A 15,938-nucleotide genomic window follows, 5' to 3' on the forward strand; every position below is an offset into this window, starting at 1 on the left:
CCCACTGGGTCACTGCTGGGGGTGCTGACCACCCCATTGGGTCACTGCTGGGGTTGCTGACCACCCCACTGGGTCACTGCTGGGGGTGCTGACTACCCCACTGGGTCACTGCTGGGGTTGCTGACCGCTCCGCTGGGTCACTGCTGGGGGTGCTGACCGCTCTGCTGGGTCACTGCTGGGGGTGCTGACTGCGCCACTGGATCACACTGTCCGAGCTGCTCTGAATTAAAGCTGGATTAAAACTGGTTGAGAGAAGAAATGGAACCAACCTGTAGGACTCGCCCCCATCTCTATAACTCCTCTCTGCTAACCTGTGACTTATGTGTGTAGTGAGCTTCCTTGAGTGTTTGGTTGGAAGTGCCCCTGCAGGAACACCCAACCGTCTGGTGATCTGTGCTGGAACTTGTTCCTGTCTCCTAAAGGGCCCTGAGCCCTGTCCCCCAGCTTCTGTCTCAAGACTTCTAATACCTTGGTGCTTCCAATGCTGTGCTCCCCCTGCTGTCCTCCAGAGGAACTGCAGCCTCTGGGACCAGGCTCTCTTGCCTTGGACAGTGGTGCCCCCTGCTGCCAGAGGGTTTCTCTTCCCTCTTCTCTGGGTTTGTGTCTTCCCATTCAAGTCCTTACACCTCAACCTTAAAAACCTCTTGGAGCTGGGAAACACGTGATAAGATGCTGGGGCTCAGGACTGACAGTGAGGGAGCGAGTGAGTGAGTGGATAACTGAGTGAGTGGGTGACTGGCTGGCTATCTAGCTGACTGGTTGACTGACTGACTGACTGCTGGCTGGCTGGCTGGCTGGCTGGCTGGCTGGCTGGCTGGGTGACTGACTGACTGACTGACTGACTGACTGACTGACTGACTGACTGACTGGCTGACTGACTGACTGACTGACTGACTGACTGACTGACTGACTGACTGGCTGGCTGACTGACTGACTGACTGACTGACTGACTGACTGGCTGGCTGGCTGGCTGGGTGACTGACTGACTGACTGACTGACTGACTGGCTGACTGATTGGCTGGCTGACTGACTGACTGACTGACTGACTGACTGACTGACTGACTGGCTGGCTGACTGACTGACTGACTGACTGACTGACTGACTGGCTGACTGATTGGCTGACTGACTGACTGACTGACTGACTGACTGACTGACTGACTGGCTGGCTGACTGACTGACTGACTGACTGACTGACTGGCTGACTGATTGGCTGACTGACTGACTGACTGACTGACTGACTGACTGATTGGCTGACTGACTGACTGACTGACTGACTGACTGACTGGCTGACTGATTGGCTGACTGATTGGCTGACTGACTGACTGACTGACTGGCTGACTGATTGGCTGACTGATTGGCTGACTGACTGACTGACTGGCTGACTGATTGGCTGACTGATTGGCTGACTGACTGACTGACTGGCTGACTGATTGGCTGACTGATTGGCTGACTGACTGACTGACTGACTGACTGACTGACTGACTGACTGACTGACTGACTTGCTGGCTGACTGATTGGCTGACTGACTGACTGACTGGCTGGGTAACTGGCTGACTGATTGGCTGATTGGCTGACTGGCTGATTGACTGACTGGCTGGCTGGCTGGCTGACTGACTAACTGGCTGACTGACTGGCTGAGTGAGTGAGGCAGCCATTGGTTGATGCAGGAAGGCTGAGACCCAGTCTTCTCTGCTGGTTATTAGGGACCCTAGGACCCCCTTGCCTTTGTCCAATGGAAACATAGCATGAGCTATCCCCATGAGATCCACATGACTTCAGATGTTGTGCAGGTCCCCAAAGGAGTACACAGATGTAGGTGATGTGTGTTCTGTCTTTACAACACTTCTGTGGTCAGTGTTAGAAGTGAACTGACAATTCCCAACAAGCCCCAACTGCCTGCCTTCTCTGCATGGAAGGACCTGTGTTCTGAGGCCTCTGACCCGACCCTCTTCTTGTCAGAGCCTTGGTGGTTTACCACACACCTCCCCACTGCTAGTTTGCCTCTCATTTTTATTTTGTTTTGTTTATCTTTCTTTATTGGGCACAGGTAGTTGCTTACATAGCCCAGGTTGGTCTCCAACCCCTGACTCTCCTGCTTCTGCCTCCTTCCATGGAGATTCCAGGTGTGCCGCCATCACTCCTGGTTTTGCTCTTGGCTCTCTTTGTCACCTGTGCAGGTGTCCCATGGCCACTGTTGCCGGGAGGAAGACCCCTGTTGTCCCCTGAGTCTGAACACTCTGACCCATGTGTCCATGACCCCAGGTTTGGGATTGAGTGTCCTAGGCCCCTCTGTGAGTGCTGTTGTTTCCTGCCTTTCATGCAGTTTTGGCCCCGAGTCCCCGTCGTCCCCAGACAGCAGTGCTGCATCTGCGGGGAAGCAGCCACCAAGCAGCCACTTGTCCTCGTACACGGAGTCCACATCAGTGGAGCAGCATGACAGCTCCAGGGACCGGCGCAGCTCCAGCGTGGACCGTTCCAGTTCTGAGCTGGAGTCCACAGATGGCCCAGAGGGGCCACCCCCATCAGATGCTTGCCCATCAGAAAGAGAGGACGATTTTTCCTTCATCCATGTAAGCTGAAGCTGGGGGAGGTGGCTGGGACGGAACAGCCGTTTCTTATTAAAAGGAAGCATGGCCTATGCAGGATCACCACCCCAGCAGGATGGGCGCATTATGCCAAGGACCCCTGTGGTGGGCATGGGACACAGCCTTAGACATGTACCTTCCTTTAGCATAGTATTGCCCCATCCTAGCTGTGTGTCTTGGGGTAGATGTCCTCACCTCTTTGATCCTCAGCTGCCTTACTCAGTAGTGATGAGCACATCCAGCTCCACGGCCTCACAGGTGATCACAGATGTCCAAGGCACATCTTGCCATGAGTTCTTCCGGGTCAGCCGGGGCCTGTCTAGAGCAAGCACAGAGAATAGCCTCTTCGGGTTCTCGCTCAGCAGAGCCTGGGCACCAGGCATGAAGGGCTCTCTGTGACAGCTGTTCCAGGCACAGGTTCCCTCCTCCAGAACTGAGCTTGCCTGGGTTCCACACACAGCCACCCCTCAGGTGCCCACTATCCAGAGCCGTGGTACCCTGCTGCAGAAGCCCTAGTCTCCAAGGATAGGAACCGTCATTATAGGCTGCAAGGGCCCCTCACTCCTGACCAGGCGCCTCACCTACTCCTGGGTAGTTGATGCTCCAGGTGCCCCGAGTGGCTCTAATGAGCGCCCAGGGGACCCACAGCTACACAGCCAAGGTCTTCCCTCTGGCATCTCTAGATAAGAGGAGAGACAGCAAGACCAGGGTGAGCCCTCAAGGACACTGCCATATGAACAGGCACTGGTGCCCATCTCCGGGTGTTGTAAGGAGCTCAGTGGGTGATACAATCCCATTCACTCAGCAGCAGCTCATGTGTGCATGTGATGTGTGTCATATGACACGGATGACACTGGACATTCCTTCTTGAACTCTGAGCACTTCCTCCTAGAATCCATCCTAAGCAACAGTGGCAGGCGGCACCAACTACCCTGGGTCCCTGGTAGCTGCCCCGTCCCATGCACATAATAAGAACCAATGGCAGCATTCCCTGCCTGCCTTTTGGAGTAGCAAGTTTGATGGTTGCTGATTCTGCCCAAATGCTGGCCCTAAGTATGGGGTGAACTGAGGTTTATGTGGTTTGCCACCATGACTTGGGTATCCTGTGGGGACCATTTGGAGGCTGATCAGAGAGATGTCCCAGGATAGCCCTGTGGACATGGAAGTGCCCCTCTTTATTGGTGCTCTGTAGGTGGTCCCTCCCCTCTCACCTGCACTCAGGATTATCGTGGGGGCCACAGTGAGTACCTCTTGGCTCAGGGACTCCATGAATATGGTTGTCATAAAGACGCAGAGAGATTTACTCAGCAGGTCATTCAACATCCAGAACATAGGCCTGGGCTGAGCTCCTGGTCCTTCCTTTACTCTGTGTGATGTCACAGTCTATACTTGTTCCCATGCCTGTGTGTCCAGTGCTATTCTTGGGCACTGCCTGCGTGCTCTCCATGGGGACGCTGAGGCTTATGGCATCAAGGGTGTCTTTAGAGCACAGCACACCAGCCCGTGCACCCCTGAGAACACCTTGTGTATGAGCAAGGCTGCACACGGTCTGTGGACGGTGCCTCCCACTGACGGTTTCCTTCCTTCCCACCTCCTCCTCCCCTCCCCCAAAGCAAACTTCAGTCCTCGACTCAAGTGCGCTGAAGACCCGGGTGCAGCTGAGTAAGCGAAGCCATCGCCGGGCTCCCATCTCCCACTCCCTCCGGCGCAGTCAGTTCAGCGAGTCAGAGAGCCGGTCTCCTTGGTCTCCTTTGGAAGAGGAGTCACACAGCACATGGATGTTCAAGGACTCAACAGGTATGCACACACCTTCCACTTGGCCTGCATACTGCTCTGGGCAGGAAGGCCTCAGGTTAAACCCTGGGATGAATGGCCCGACCTTGGAGGGTTTGTGACACTGGGACACAACGACCCATGAAGTCGTGGTTTCTTCGTTCTGTGAAACTTGTGTTCTGAATCCATGTCTGGCAGTGCCCGTCTGTAGTCCTAGCAGTTCACGGACAGAAGCAGCGCGATCTTCACAGTGCAAAGCCAGCCTGGTGATCTACAGAGTGAGTTCTAGGCCAGCTGTGACTATATGATGTGACCCTCTTTAAAACAAACAAAGAGCCAGGCGTGGTGGTGCACATCTTTAATCCCAGCACATGGAAGCAGAGGCTGGAGATCTTTGAGTTTGGGGCCAGCCTGGTCTATAGGGCAGAGAGTAGCACGACCAGATGTGGCCTCTGACCAGATGCCTAAACCAATGCTTGGGTCATTGCTTCTCATGGTCTACTGTGCTAGTGAACAAAGGTTAGGTTTCTGTTGAGGGCTGGGGAGATGTGTAAAGTGCTTGCTTCACAGGTTCCAAGACCCGCATTCAAATCCTCAGCCCCCCCCCCCCCCCGTACTCCTGTCACCCAGCCTTGAGTAAGCAGAGGCCAAAGGATTGTTGCGGGTTGCTGGCCAGCTCTCTAACTGAATTGGTGAACTCCAGGTCCAGGGAGAGATTCTGCCTCAGAAAATGAAGTGAGATTGATGTATATGCCCAGCACCAACCTCTGACCTCCATGTGCGTGCACAGGCACACAGGTCCCCCCACACGGGTACATACAGTGAACACATGCACCTGTATACAGAGCCAACCAGTAATAAATAGGTCAGTAAGTGTCTGCAGGGCCAGAACTGTGCTAAGCCACCTGGAGCAATGCCGTCCACCATACATACAGACAGAAACACAGATTCCTTCACAGGGGCCTAGCAGCAGAACCTGTGACTTCCATAGCCCCAACCACATGGCCGGCAGATATGAAAGACTGGGGCTGACCTTTCTGAGCATGCCCATGTCCACCTGAGCCTAGGGCTCCAGAGTACATGCTGTACCCCACCAATGTCCAGTTCTTGGAAAGCCAGAAATTCTTTATCGCTCCCCATCACCAGGAAGTCTCTGGCACAGCCCCTGACTTGGGCAGTGTCTTGAAGAGACCCTGAAGCATTCCACATTGCTCCCTGTTGGTGGGACATGTCTCTGCTGCTTGTTCTGCCTCTGCCAAGAATGTCCTATTTTTCCTCCGAAGTGGCAGGAGCCAGGGGCCTGCCTTTGCCTGAGAAGAGGCGGTCTGCTCATGACCACTGTTTCCAGGCAGGTGGCAGTGTCTGAAGAACAGGGAGTGGGAAGCTTCTGCCAAGTACAGATGGACCAGGGGTGCCCTGTCCTTGTGCAGGGCTGTGAGGAACCACCAATGACTAAGAGTCTGTCTCTTAATAGAAGAGAAGTCACCCAGGAGGGATGAGTCGGATGAGGAGCCGCCCAAGGTAGAGAGGACCCCTGTCAGCCATTCCCAGAGGATGCCCATGTTCCCAGGCATGGACCCAGCTGTGCTGAAGGTACTGAGAGTGGACCGCTGAGTGAACCCCACTTCTGTCCGTCCCTCATGACCCAACTAACACCTTTTCTTCTCATTTTTCTCATTTTGCCCATCCATGATTTAACCTCTCTCCTCCCTTCCCATCTATCGATCATTTTCAATCAGCCTCCCCCTCCCTTTCCTCATGTCCCCTTCCATTGCACGTCTGTTTAACATCCTCCTGCCTGCATCTGCCATCTGATTGCTGGGATGACAGGAATGTGACGCTGCCTAGCTTCTCCCAGAGAAATTCCATTCATACTGTCTTAAGTTGCCCCTTTCCAGCCTGGTCCCCAAACTCAGGGAACAGTCACCCCTGCCTCTTGCTTGTGGGACCCCAATGTTGCAGGCTTCATGCCACTAGATGCAGGGGTGAATTTGCTCTAGCCTCCCCTTGGGCGAGGCTCTGAACTTCTCAGTCCCCATACTTCCTGCCTTGGTCACTCTGTAGCTCAGGATACCTGGTGCTTTGTGAGATGTCACCCTGGGAGTGCTATTAGATGGGGCTTGTCCCCAGACAGAAGACAACTACACTGGACCCTCCTCTCTCCCCAGGCTCAGCTGCACAAGAGACCAGAAGTGGACAGTCCTGGCGAGTCCCTCAGCTGGGCACCCCAGCCCAAGACCTCAAGGTCACCCTTCCAGCCTGGGGTGCTAGGCAGTCGGGTATTGCCTTCCAGCACAGAGAAAGATGAGAGGTGAGGACGGGGACAGGACGCTTCCGAGTGCTGTGTGCAGGTTTCCCTGTGGGTGTTCTCTGTACTCTCTCAGCTACGGCTGCAGACCCAGGGGAGACAGCAGGAATCTCAAAGCCCCTCTACGCCCTCCTCTCCCACCTGACCCAGAACTCCAGGCTGTGTTTCCAGGAAGCCCTGCAGATAATGGAAACTGGGGCATCTTGGGACAGTTGGGAGGCCTAACTGGTCAGCTGCCTTTCATGGAGGGGGCAGCTGCTCCACCCCAGTCACGTTGATTCTATACATGGACGAGACCCGAGCAGCCCCAACTTCAGCTCCAGGCCAGGCTGTGAAATGCTGTGAGCTGAAAAAAACCACGTGACCACTCCATGCCTCACCTTCTTCTTCTGTGAAATTGGTTTGGTAACCCCACAGCCTACTGGGGTGGTCATGGAGATGAGAAACCCGTTCTTTGACCTGGTCCATAACAGTCTCATAATGGAAGGTGCTTTATGCTGAGAAGTTAGGGCATAAATTCAGGACTCGTGATATAGGGGTGTGGAACAATCCTGCTGCGGTAGAGTTAAAGTGAGCAGACTGCAACCCACAGGCTAGTTCCGGCCCACTGTCTGCTCTAGTCAATAAAGGTTTATTGTCCCCTAGCCATGGCTATTCTTTTATATATTGTCTATGGCTGTTACTATGTTAAATTTCAGGCAGCCTGTAGCTCATAGCTGGACACATTTGCTCCCTGACTCTGTGCTCCCTGTAGATAGGAGGGGCTCTCAGCACATATCCGAGGAGGAGAGCACCCAGAAGGCCTCCAGGAGATGTACTTTTCCTGAGTCTCGATTAGATGGGCCTCACGGTAGGAGAGACTTCCAGGTGATGGCTATACTGTGCAGAGCCCAGGAACACATGACCAAGGCACAAAGAGGAACTTGTGAGGAGAAAGACCCAGTCAGAGTGGGGCAGGCTCTTGCTGAGGTGTGCTCACTGTCCAGATGAAGGGGTTGGTCCTAGAGGCATCTGTAGACCTGGACCTGGACATCTTTCTCCACCATCAGGCAAGGCTGGGCTGAAATCTGGGGAGCCTGGGCGTTCTGCCTCTATTTCAAGGCTAGAGGACAGATCACCCTGATGGAGGAGGTCTGCCTCCACACTTCCAAATCACCCCATCCCTTAGCCTTTATCCCCAACTAGGTCACCAACTTCCCTAAGCCCTCCCTAAATCAGGAACTCTCTCTGTGGGATGGTAAAATAATTCAGCTGCACACACACACACACACACACACGCACACACACACACACAGAGAGAGAGAGAGAGAGAGAGAGAGAGAGAGAGAGAGAGAGAGAGAGAGAGAGAGAGACAGAGACAGACAGAGACAGACAGAGACAGACAGACAGAGACAGACAGACACACTCACACATAGAGGCAAGGGGATCACTACACATGGTTTTGGGATCCAAAGACCAAGGAGGAGATGCAGATCAATGCAGACAGAGGCAGGCAGCTACTGACCCAATTGTAGAGCCTTCCCTCTCTCTGGGCAGTCATGGTTTCTCTGTTTCATATTTTTCTATTTAGGCTTCAGCTCATGGAGAGAGGCCCATGTATAGTATGAGCCATGATCTGCTTGACTCAAAGGCCACTGAATCTCATGGCTCTGCATAGGTCTGCATAGATCTCATCCAGAAACATTCATAGAAATATCTAGAATCGTATCTGATCAGATGTCAACATGGCGAATGGAGGGCTGGGGGCCATGTCACCCTGCCTTCGAGGAACCAGGGTGTGGTTCTCACTCCACTCGCTCTGGCTTTATGGTTTCAGGTCAGAGGAGTCCTCCCCCCAGTGGTTAAAGGATCTTAAATCCAAGAAGAGGCAGAGCCTGTATGACAATCAAGCTTGACCAGGTAGGACCCTGGGATGGCTCAGGTGGGGCCTCGGGAGGGAGGTGGTCACACAAAGGTGAGTGTTCTGGTAAAGAGACTGGCAAAGGGTGTCAAGTAACTAGAGTTCTGACCTCATGCCCTTGACCTTCTTGCTGCCCTCAAAGCCCTTGGGAAAGGTGGGAACATCAAAGGCCAGCTTAGCTAGACAAGTTTCAAAGTCTTGCATAGGGAAGTTTATTTCGAGACCGTATATAGTCAGCCCCTTGGCATCCACCTGAGATCCATTCAAAGGTTCTGAGGCACCAAGATCTGAGGACCCTAAAGTGCTGGGTGCAAAACATCTGTGGTCTGTATAGAACCCCCCACATCCTCCTGTGCACTTAAGTCATATTTATTGCTGTGTAAGCTCATGGTGTATGGGAGCACATGACTCTGTAGAGTCAGTTCTCTGTCCACATACATGTGGGACCCAGGGATTGAACTCAGGTCTCCAGGCTTGCACAGCAAGCCCTTTGCCCTCTGGGCCATCTCGTTGGCCCTTTAAGTCACCCAGATGACTTCTAACACCTCACACATTGTGTACCAGCTGTGTTGTCTATCTTGCTGTTGCCTAGGCAATGCTGACACATCTGCACATGCTCAGTAGAGGTGTATCATCATCGTTGGGTTGGCTGATGGTGCGGATTGGGGATGGCACAGACAGGTAGGGCTAAGTTTATTTAGAAGCCATAGACTCAGATTACTGTGTGCTCTACGGTCTTCGCCTACGGGGATCAGGGTTTCCCAGCCTGCCTGAAAACATAAGAGATGGATGGAGTGCCACCTGCACCCCAGCAGAGAGAGTAGGCTGTGTGATGCAGAAGCTGGCTTGGGTGTGGTCAGGAGAGGGCCACCTCCTGAATCACAAAACCCAAAACCTGGCCTGAGTGGATAGGGTACTCTTTGGAGTCTGCAGGATCACCTTATTGGTCTGTTTTGGGGTGTGTTTTTTTCGGCAGAAACACCCGGGAGCTCAGAGTCTTATGCTAGGCCAGTGCCCTGGATCTTCACGGGCTTCCTTGCTCCAGCACTGTGTCGAACCCTAGATAAGACTAGACATTCACAGCAGACTGTGAAGTTTCAAATATGTATACAGCATGTGTCCCATAATTACAGGTATGGATGGACATGTGTATATATCATAAATCCAAAGGATGAAAAAGAATCTCAAGCAAGTCTGCCCCAGGGCAGTGGAGGGTTCAGGGCCTTGTGCTGACATGGAGTTTGGCAAATGTGTAGGCACAGGGTAATGCTCTGGTCCCCATGTGCCCTGCATTTATGACCCATCACCCCGAACAGTTCTTGCTTCATGGCGAGTGTCCAGAGCCCTCTGTAGTGATTTTGAAATCTATGGTACAATCTCTAGCAACACACTGAGGAAGTTAAGGCTCAGAGTTGATGTCGCAACTGGCTCATTGCAGCTGGTCAGGATCCCTGCCCCGTTGTTCACTTTGCCCATTCCCAACTCCCTCCACATCCTTCCTGGGCAGTGTTGACATGCAGGAGGTGGAACCCAGGGCTTTGTGAGCTATCAGGGTACGCCCAGCATAGGATGGAAGGCCTGATGGCGGGAACTGCCAAATGCTCTCCTAACAAGGGCTATCATTTCTCTGCAGACAGGACATCACTTCACCCACAAACTCAAGCCTTAACCGCCAGACGTCAGAACCCGAGGCCAAGCCACCTGCTCCTCCCTGGCCACACTCATGTGCCTGGGCCTTTCCACCCTGAAGATACTGTGCTGAGCCACATCTGGGTCCCCACAGGAAGGTCCTGCCCCAGGACTTGCTCCAGTCCCCAGAAGGATCTTCAGTTCTCCTTGCAGAAGTGGATTGGCCTTTGGTGTGACAGTTGGCTTTCCTGCCCTCTGCATACACTTCACAGGACTCCCTCAGCTGGAAAAGAGACTCTGGCTCCTCCTCAGGCAGCCCGTCTGGAAGGACTTGGACATGGAAGCCTGAACGGCTCTCAGATGGCCAGGGAATTGTCCACGCATCACACTGGTGTCTCCCAGGCTTTGCTTTTTTGTTTTGTTTTCTTTTTGACAGGCTCTTCTTTCCCCACTTAGATCCCATATTCATACTTATAAGCACACTTATCCTTCCTGTGGGGCTGTGTGCTCAGTAGGCCTGTGTCTCACTACTTTCATGTCTGCTTTAGAGGGGGATAAAGCAATAATTCAGCCAATTTTCTTAGAAACCTGACATGGGCATTGACAGACAGCAGGAAGGGATGGACAGTGTCCAGTTGCCTCAGGTTACCTGATCCCTGTCCTAGCTATGAAAACTTGTGAGTTTTACCATTGTCCACGTCTAGGCTGCTCTGCTGTCTGTGGGGTAGCCTTTGCCCCTCAGTCCCAAGTGTTATGAACCTCAGTCTGAATGGTCAGTGCCTTGGCCACTCACATACCAGACCTGCTCTGGGTGTCTATTTTTTTCCCCATCTTTTCTGAACACCCGTGTCCTGCTGGAGTGAAGACCCGACTAACTCAGCTTAGAACAGACGTGGCTCCACCCTGCCCCCTGCAACCCACCTGGCCGAAGTCCATCTGCATCTTGATCTAGCAGGAAGGTTCCTGTAGTGGGAGTCTCAGGCCAGATGCTGGGCCAAGAGGTCTAACATGTTTACCTTCGCATTCTGCTAGCTGAATGCTCGCCCCTCGGAGTCTCAAACCCTCTTCTGTACTCTGGACACCCGCTCTGTCATGTTTCCTTTTGTAAGTCCTCAAGAGGACTTCAGGAGCCCCAGCACCAGTGGTCACCCCTAACATGCCAAGCCGGCTGCCCACTGTGCTGGCAGCTTCCAGAGACCTTTTCCCAACCTTGACTTGGTGACATTCCAGGCAGTTCCAAGGTGGTCCTTGGCTGTGGAGGGCCCTGGGTCTGGTGTTCTGACAGATATCTGCCTGGCACGTGTGCCCACCACTGCCCTGACCTCCCCAGTGGCAAAAGTTGCTCTCTGTAAATCTGTTACTTGCAGATGGTGTTGAGACCTGCCTCTCTGTCTTCCCGCCTCCGCTCCTCTGTCGTTATCCTCTCTGCCTGTTTTCCCTTTGGAAGGGTGTGGTGGGAAAGGGTGGCTGTATTTGGTGTCACTAGGTTAGGACAGTCACCTGTGCCTGGGGGCTGAGGTGTCAGCATCCAGGAGACTGCAGGCCCCACCCACACCCCACCCTGTGCTCTGGCCACCAATGAGAGCAGAATGTTAACACTTCACTGCTTTCCCTTTCTTCCCTGACTAGTGGTAGGGGCATCCATCCTCTGAAATCATTTGGGGTTCTGTCTCCCCGCAGACTCTTTCATACTTCCTGTTTTCTGTTATGTTATGATTTTAGATCCATTTTGTATGCTGCAGCACTTTTGACCCAGCAGTGGCTTGCCAGGGACTCCTTTTTAAACACAGTGGCAGGGCTGAGGATGTGTGTGGCTCAGTGGGTGGAGTATGTGCCTGACACGCGGGAGGTACCACATAAATCAAGTGTGGTGTGCACACCAGTGATTCTAGCACTTGGGTAAAAGCAGGAAGGCTGGTAGTTCAAGGCCATCTTTGGCTAAGAAAGCTGGAGGCTAGCCTGGGCTGTAAAATCCACTCAAACAGAGCAATAACAAAAACCAAACGAACAAAACCACAAAGCAACAACTTTCTCTCCACTGCTCTCTTTGTTCTGGGAGAAAGAAGCCATGGTGGCAGGAAGTGTCCTAAGTATTGAAAGACACAGTAGAATCAAAGAGAGCTCACCTTGCCTGTCATTACCTAACCTTTCTTGTTTAATTGACAAGAAATCGATTTGATTCCACAGAAAGATCCACATACTGACAATCTCATTGGGTCAGGAGTGACCCCTCTGGTGCAGTGCAGTGTGCAGAGGCCCATGCTCGGACCCTTGACCGAGCTGAGCAAGTGGTTCATTTAGCCCCCTCTTCTAAACCAGGCAAAGACTCTGGGAGACAGGTGGTGTGCTGTATGCTTACTCCTTGGGCTTCTCAGGACCCTCTGTTTAAAGGAATCTAATATGCCTGAAGTGGTGCAGTTCAGACACTCGGGTCTCCCCAGCCCCTCTTCTGGGAACTGGCTGTCTGCAGAGTTCCACAATGCCACATCTGACCCCTCTTTGCCCATCATTGCTTTGCCATCTGGCCTTTGGATACCTGCTCCCATAGACAGGCGTTTTCCTACATAGTCTCTGGGCTTGTCCTTTGAAATCATACAGCACCAACTGTGGGCAGTCCTCGGCCCAGCAGAGAAGCCAGGTGGTCCAAGGAGCTTAGTGTAAAATTTATCTGATGGCCTCAGGTTTGGCAGGATGCAGGGATCATCAGAGGGGTTTGTATTGTAGGGAAGTGAGCAAGGTTTCTGTCTAGATGTACGTTTTCCTCCTACAGTAAAATCCCCTCTAGAAACAGGCTCAGGCCTTCAACCTTAGCTGCTGAGCAGAGATTGGAAAAATCCCGGAGTGGTTTTCCTGAGGGAAACCTGGCCAATCCTGGGATGTTTGTGTGGTGGTGGTGGGGGGTAAGGGCTGTTCTGTCAATCCTGGCTTTAAGATGGTTCATTCTGGTGCCCAGAGACACCCCTAGATCTAGGCTTGATTGAAACGTGAGAAGCCACGTCCACCCATGTTAATATTATGGTTCTGGCAAGTCATTGGGGCAACAGAGATGGTGTGCCCTCCCAGTGTGCCTTTGTCCCACCACGTGTTGACAGGAAGTAGATCTCCACATTGCTGGGGACTGAGGACAGTCTTGAGGTGGAGGGAGCTGCAGGAGACTAACAGGGTCCGCTCCATACCTCTGAGTTTGCCTTGGCCTCAAGCCCCTCAGTGAGAGAGGACACCACTGACATTTTAGGAATGTCACGTTCCAAAAGCCTGAAGCCATATCAGGAGTTAGCAGGCAGGAGGAAAGGTTTTAGTTGTCTCTGTCCTGTGACCCCTATCACACCCTGGAGTATCCTTTTATGAGGACACTTCACAGCCTGCATCCTTCACTGTCCAAGAGTCTCTTTAAACTGTTAATGTCACCAGTGCTGTGACAATCCCTGGCAACACTGAGCCAGCTAGAATCTCTCCTATCCTCTAGAGGACAATCCATGCTTTTTAATGTTCTTGTCCCGTGTCGCCTTACAGATCTTGTTATATGGGGCTCACAAAGATCATATATTGATATGCAGAAGGTGTTTGTACCAAGTGGTTTCTTACTCTGTTCTAGAATGATCATGGTCCTCAACATGCTTTGTATGCTGGGGTGGGAGAATGGAATTATATATGTGAATATAGGGTATATTTTCCTAACTGTTCTTCTGGGTCCTGCCTGGGATATTGTGACATGATCGGTAAGGACTCGCAAGACACACGTCCTGTCTGTGGCATTCTGACAGCTGCCTTACCAATCCACAAGCTGGAGAACTTTGGAATGACTGCGGACGGGGCACTGTAGCCAGTCCCAGGAAGGACCTATCTGCGTGACTGAGAATTCATCTATAAAAACCTATATTTTTACTGTCAAAACAAAAGGGACTTCCCGGACTTCCCAGTGACCGGATGTCCCTGTGCTTTTCTATTTTGTCACCGTAAGAGGTTTTCTGGTGCAGACAAGCGGTCAGGAATCCAGCTGACTGCACCAAATGGGGTGAACTCTGCATGTGCAAACGGGGCACACCCCGACTGCAGAAATAAAGCTCTCACAGCAGGTATGCTGCTGAAGCCGTGTGTCCGTGAGTGAGAGACAGGGCCTCGCAGGTTGATGGGTTTCCCACACACGCACTGGTTTTGTACTGAGCTGGGTTTAGGCAGCAGGAGGGAGCCCCAGATGGGTGGCCATCCATCATGGGAGACATGGAAATGAGACAATGACCACTGAGGCCCAAGAGAGTGGAATCCTTACCCTGCCTCCTTCCTATTGTAGCATCTCTCCGTGTTGGCTCTTCTTAGCAACAGAATGAGAGGTTGTGCTGGCAGCATTGGTGGCAAGAATCCCGGTGGGATGATAGCCGGGAGGTGGGGGTTGTCCCATAGAGACCTTCTGCAATGGTGGAAGCACTCTTGGTTATTACAGGAGGTAGGTGAGTAGAGGCCAGGAATGCTAATCAACAGCCTACCCAATGATAGTCAATAACCTACCCAAGATGGCAAGTGCTAGTCTATCCAGGGAAGTTAATCAACAGCCTACTTAATGATGCCAGGGGTGGAATTGATAGCCAACCTAGATATGCAGCAACAACCTACCCAAGGATGTTAATAACTTAGTTGTTTGTTTCCTTTCTGCTGCTGCAATGAACCCTGGGCCCAAAAGGAACTTAAGGGAAGAAATGTCTATTTGACTAACGCTTCCACTTCACCAGCTTCAATTGAAGGATGCCAAGGCAGGAACTTGAGCAGGAATTTGAAGTAGAAACCATGGAGGGTACTGCTTACTGGTTGGTTTTCAGGCTCATAGTCAGCCAGCAGGACCACCTGAGTAGGAAGTGGTGCCACCGACAGTGAGCCAGGCCCTCCTCCATAAATAATACCCAGGACAACTCCCTGTAGAGGTGAACCAGGCCCCCCTACATAAAACAATACTCAAGACAGCTCCCTGCAGAGGTGAACCAGGCCCTCCTACATGAAATAATACAAAAGACAATTCCCTACAGAGGTGCTCACAGGCCATCCTGGACTGGACCATCCTTCAAATAAGACTCCCTTCTCAGATGGCTCTGTGTTGTCTCAAGCTGACAGTTAAGGAAATGAGGACACTACCTAGGACTGCTAATTGATAACATATCTTGGAGGCTCATCAAGTCTCAGGAATACTACATTCGTGTTTTCTAGGGGACAGGATTGATAGAATGAATATATATTCAGAAGTCATTTGTTAGGTTGACTTTCACAGTATGACCCAGGCAACCCAACATTAGGTGTCTTCACATCAGAGAAACTGAGGATGGCTACTGCTCAGTCCACAAAGCTGGACACCTCAGAGAGCTGTGGCTGGAGCCGAAGACCTGCAGGGTTACTAGAAAATCGCTGGTCTCCAGTGAGGAAAAACAGCAGTGACAGAGAACAGCAAGCAGGCAAAGCAAAGGCTCGTCTTAGACACCATTCTCTCCAGGCAGCTCATTCTTAAGGTGGGTGCCCTGGTTTCATTTCTGTTACTTGGATAAAACACCCTGATGAGAAGCAGCTTGGTGAGAAAAGGTTTATTTGACTTACAGTTCCGAATCAGTCCATCAGTGGGAACGTCGTTACAATCCAAGGGACAGTCCATCAATGGGGACATCCTTATAATCCCAGGGTCAGTGCATCAATGGGACACCCTTACAATCCCAGGATCAGTCCATCAATGGGACATCCTTACAATCCCAGGGTCAGTCCATCA

The 15,938-nt window shown here is 52.1% G+C and overlaps 1 protein-coding gene across 3 annotated transcripts in view; it reads left to right on the plus strand.

Moving 5' to 3' along the window:
- The window catches only part of Kiaa1671 (KIAA1671 ortholog), a 108,884-nt gene extending 94,600 nt beyond the window's left edge, over window positions 1-14,284 (plus strand). For all 3 annotated transcript variants that reach the window (XM_075983354.1, XM_075983372.1, XM_075983363.1), the window contains 6 exons: window positions 2,324-2,570; window positions 4,199-4,382; window positions 5,833-5,951; window positions 6,527-6,669; window positions 8,483-8,565; window positions 10,200-14,284. In XM_075983354.1, coding sequence (XP_075839469.1) covers window positions 2,324-2,570; window positions 4,199-4,382; window positions 5,833-5,951; window positions 6,527-6,669; window positions 8,483-8,561 — 772 coding nt within the window. In that variant the 3' untranslated portion in view covers window positions 8,562-8,565; window positions 10,200-14,284. The remainder of the gene's footprint in view (window positions 1-2,323; window positions 2,571-4,198; window positions 4,383-5,832; window positions 5,952-6,526; window positions 6,670-8,482; window positions 8,566-10,199) is intronic.
- The last annotated feature ends 1,654 nt before the right edge of the window (window positions 14,285-15,938 follow it).

Source organism: Microtus pennsylvanicus, chromosome 1 (genome assembly GCF_037038515.1).
Source record: "Microtus pennsylvanicus isolate mMicPen1 chromosome 1, mMicPen1.hap1, whole genome shotgun sequence".
NCBI classification, from domain to species: domain Eukaryota; kingdom Metazoa; phylum Chordata; class Mammalia; order Rodentia; family Cricetidae; genus Microtus; species Microtus pennsylvanicus.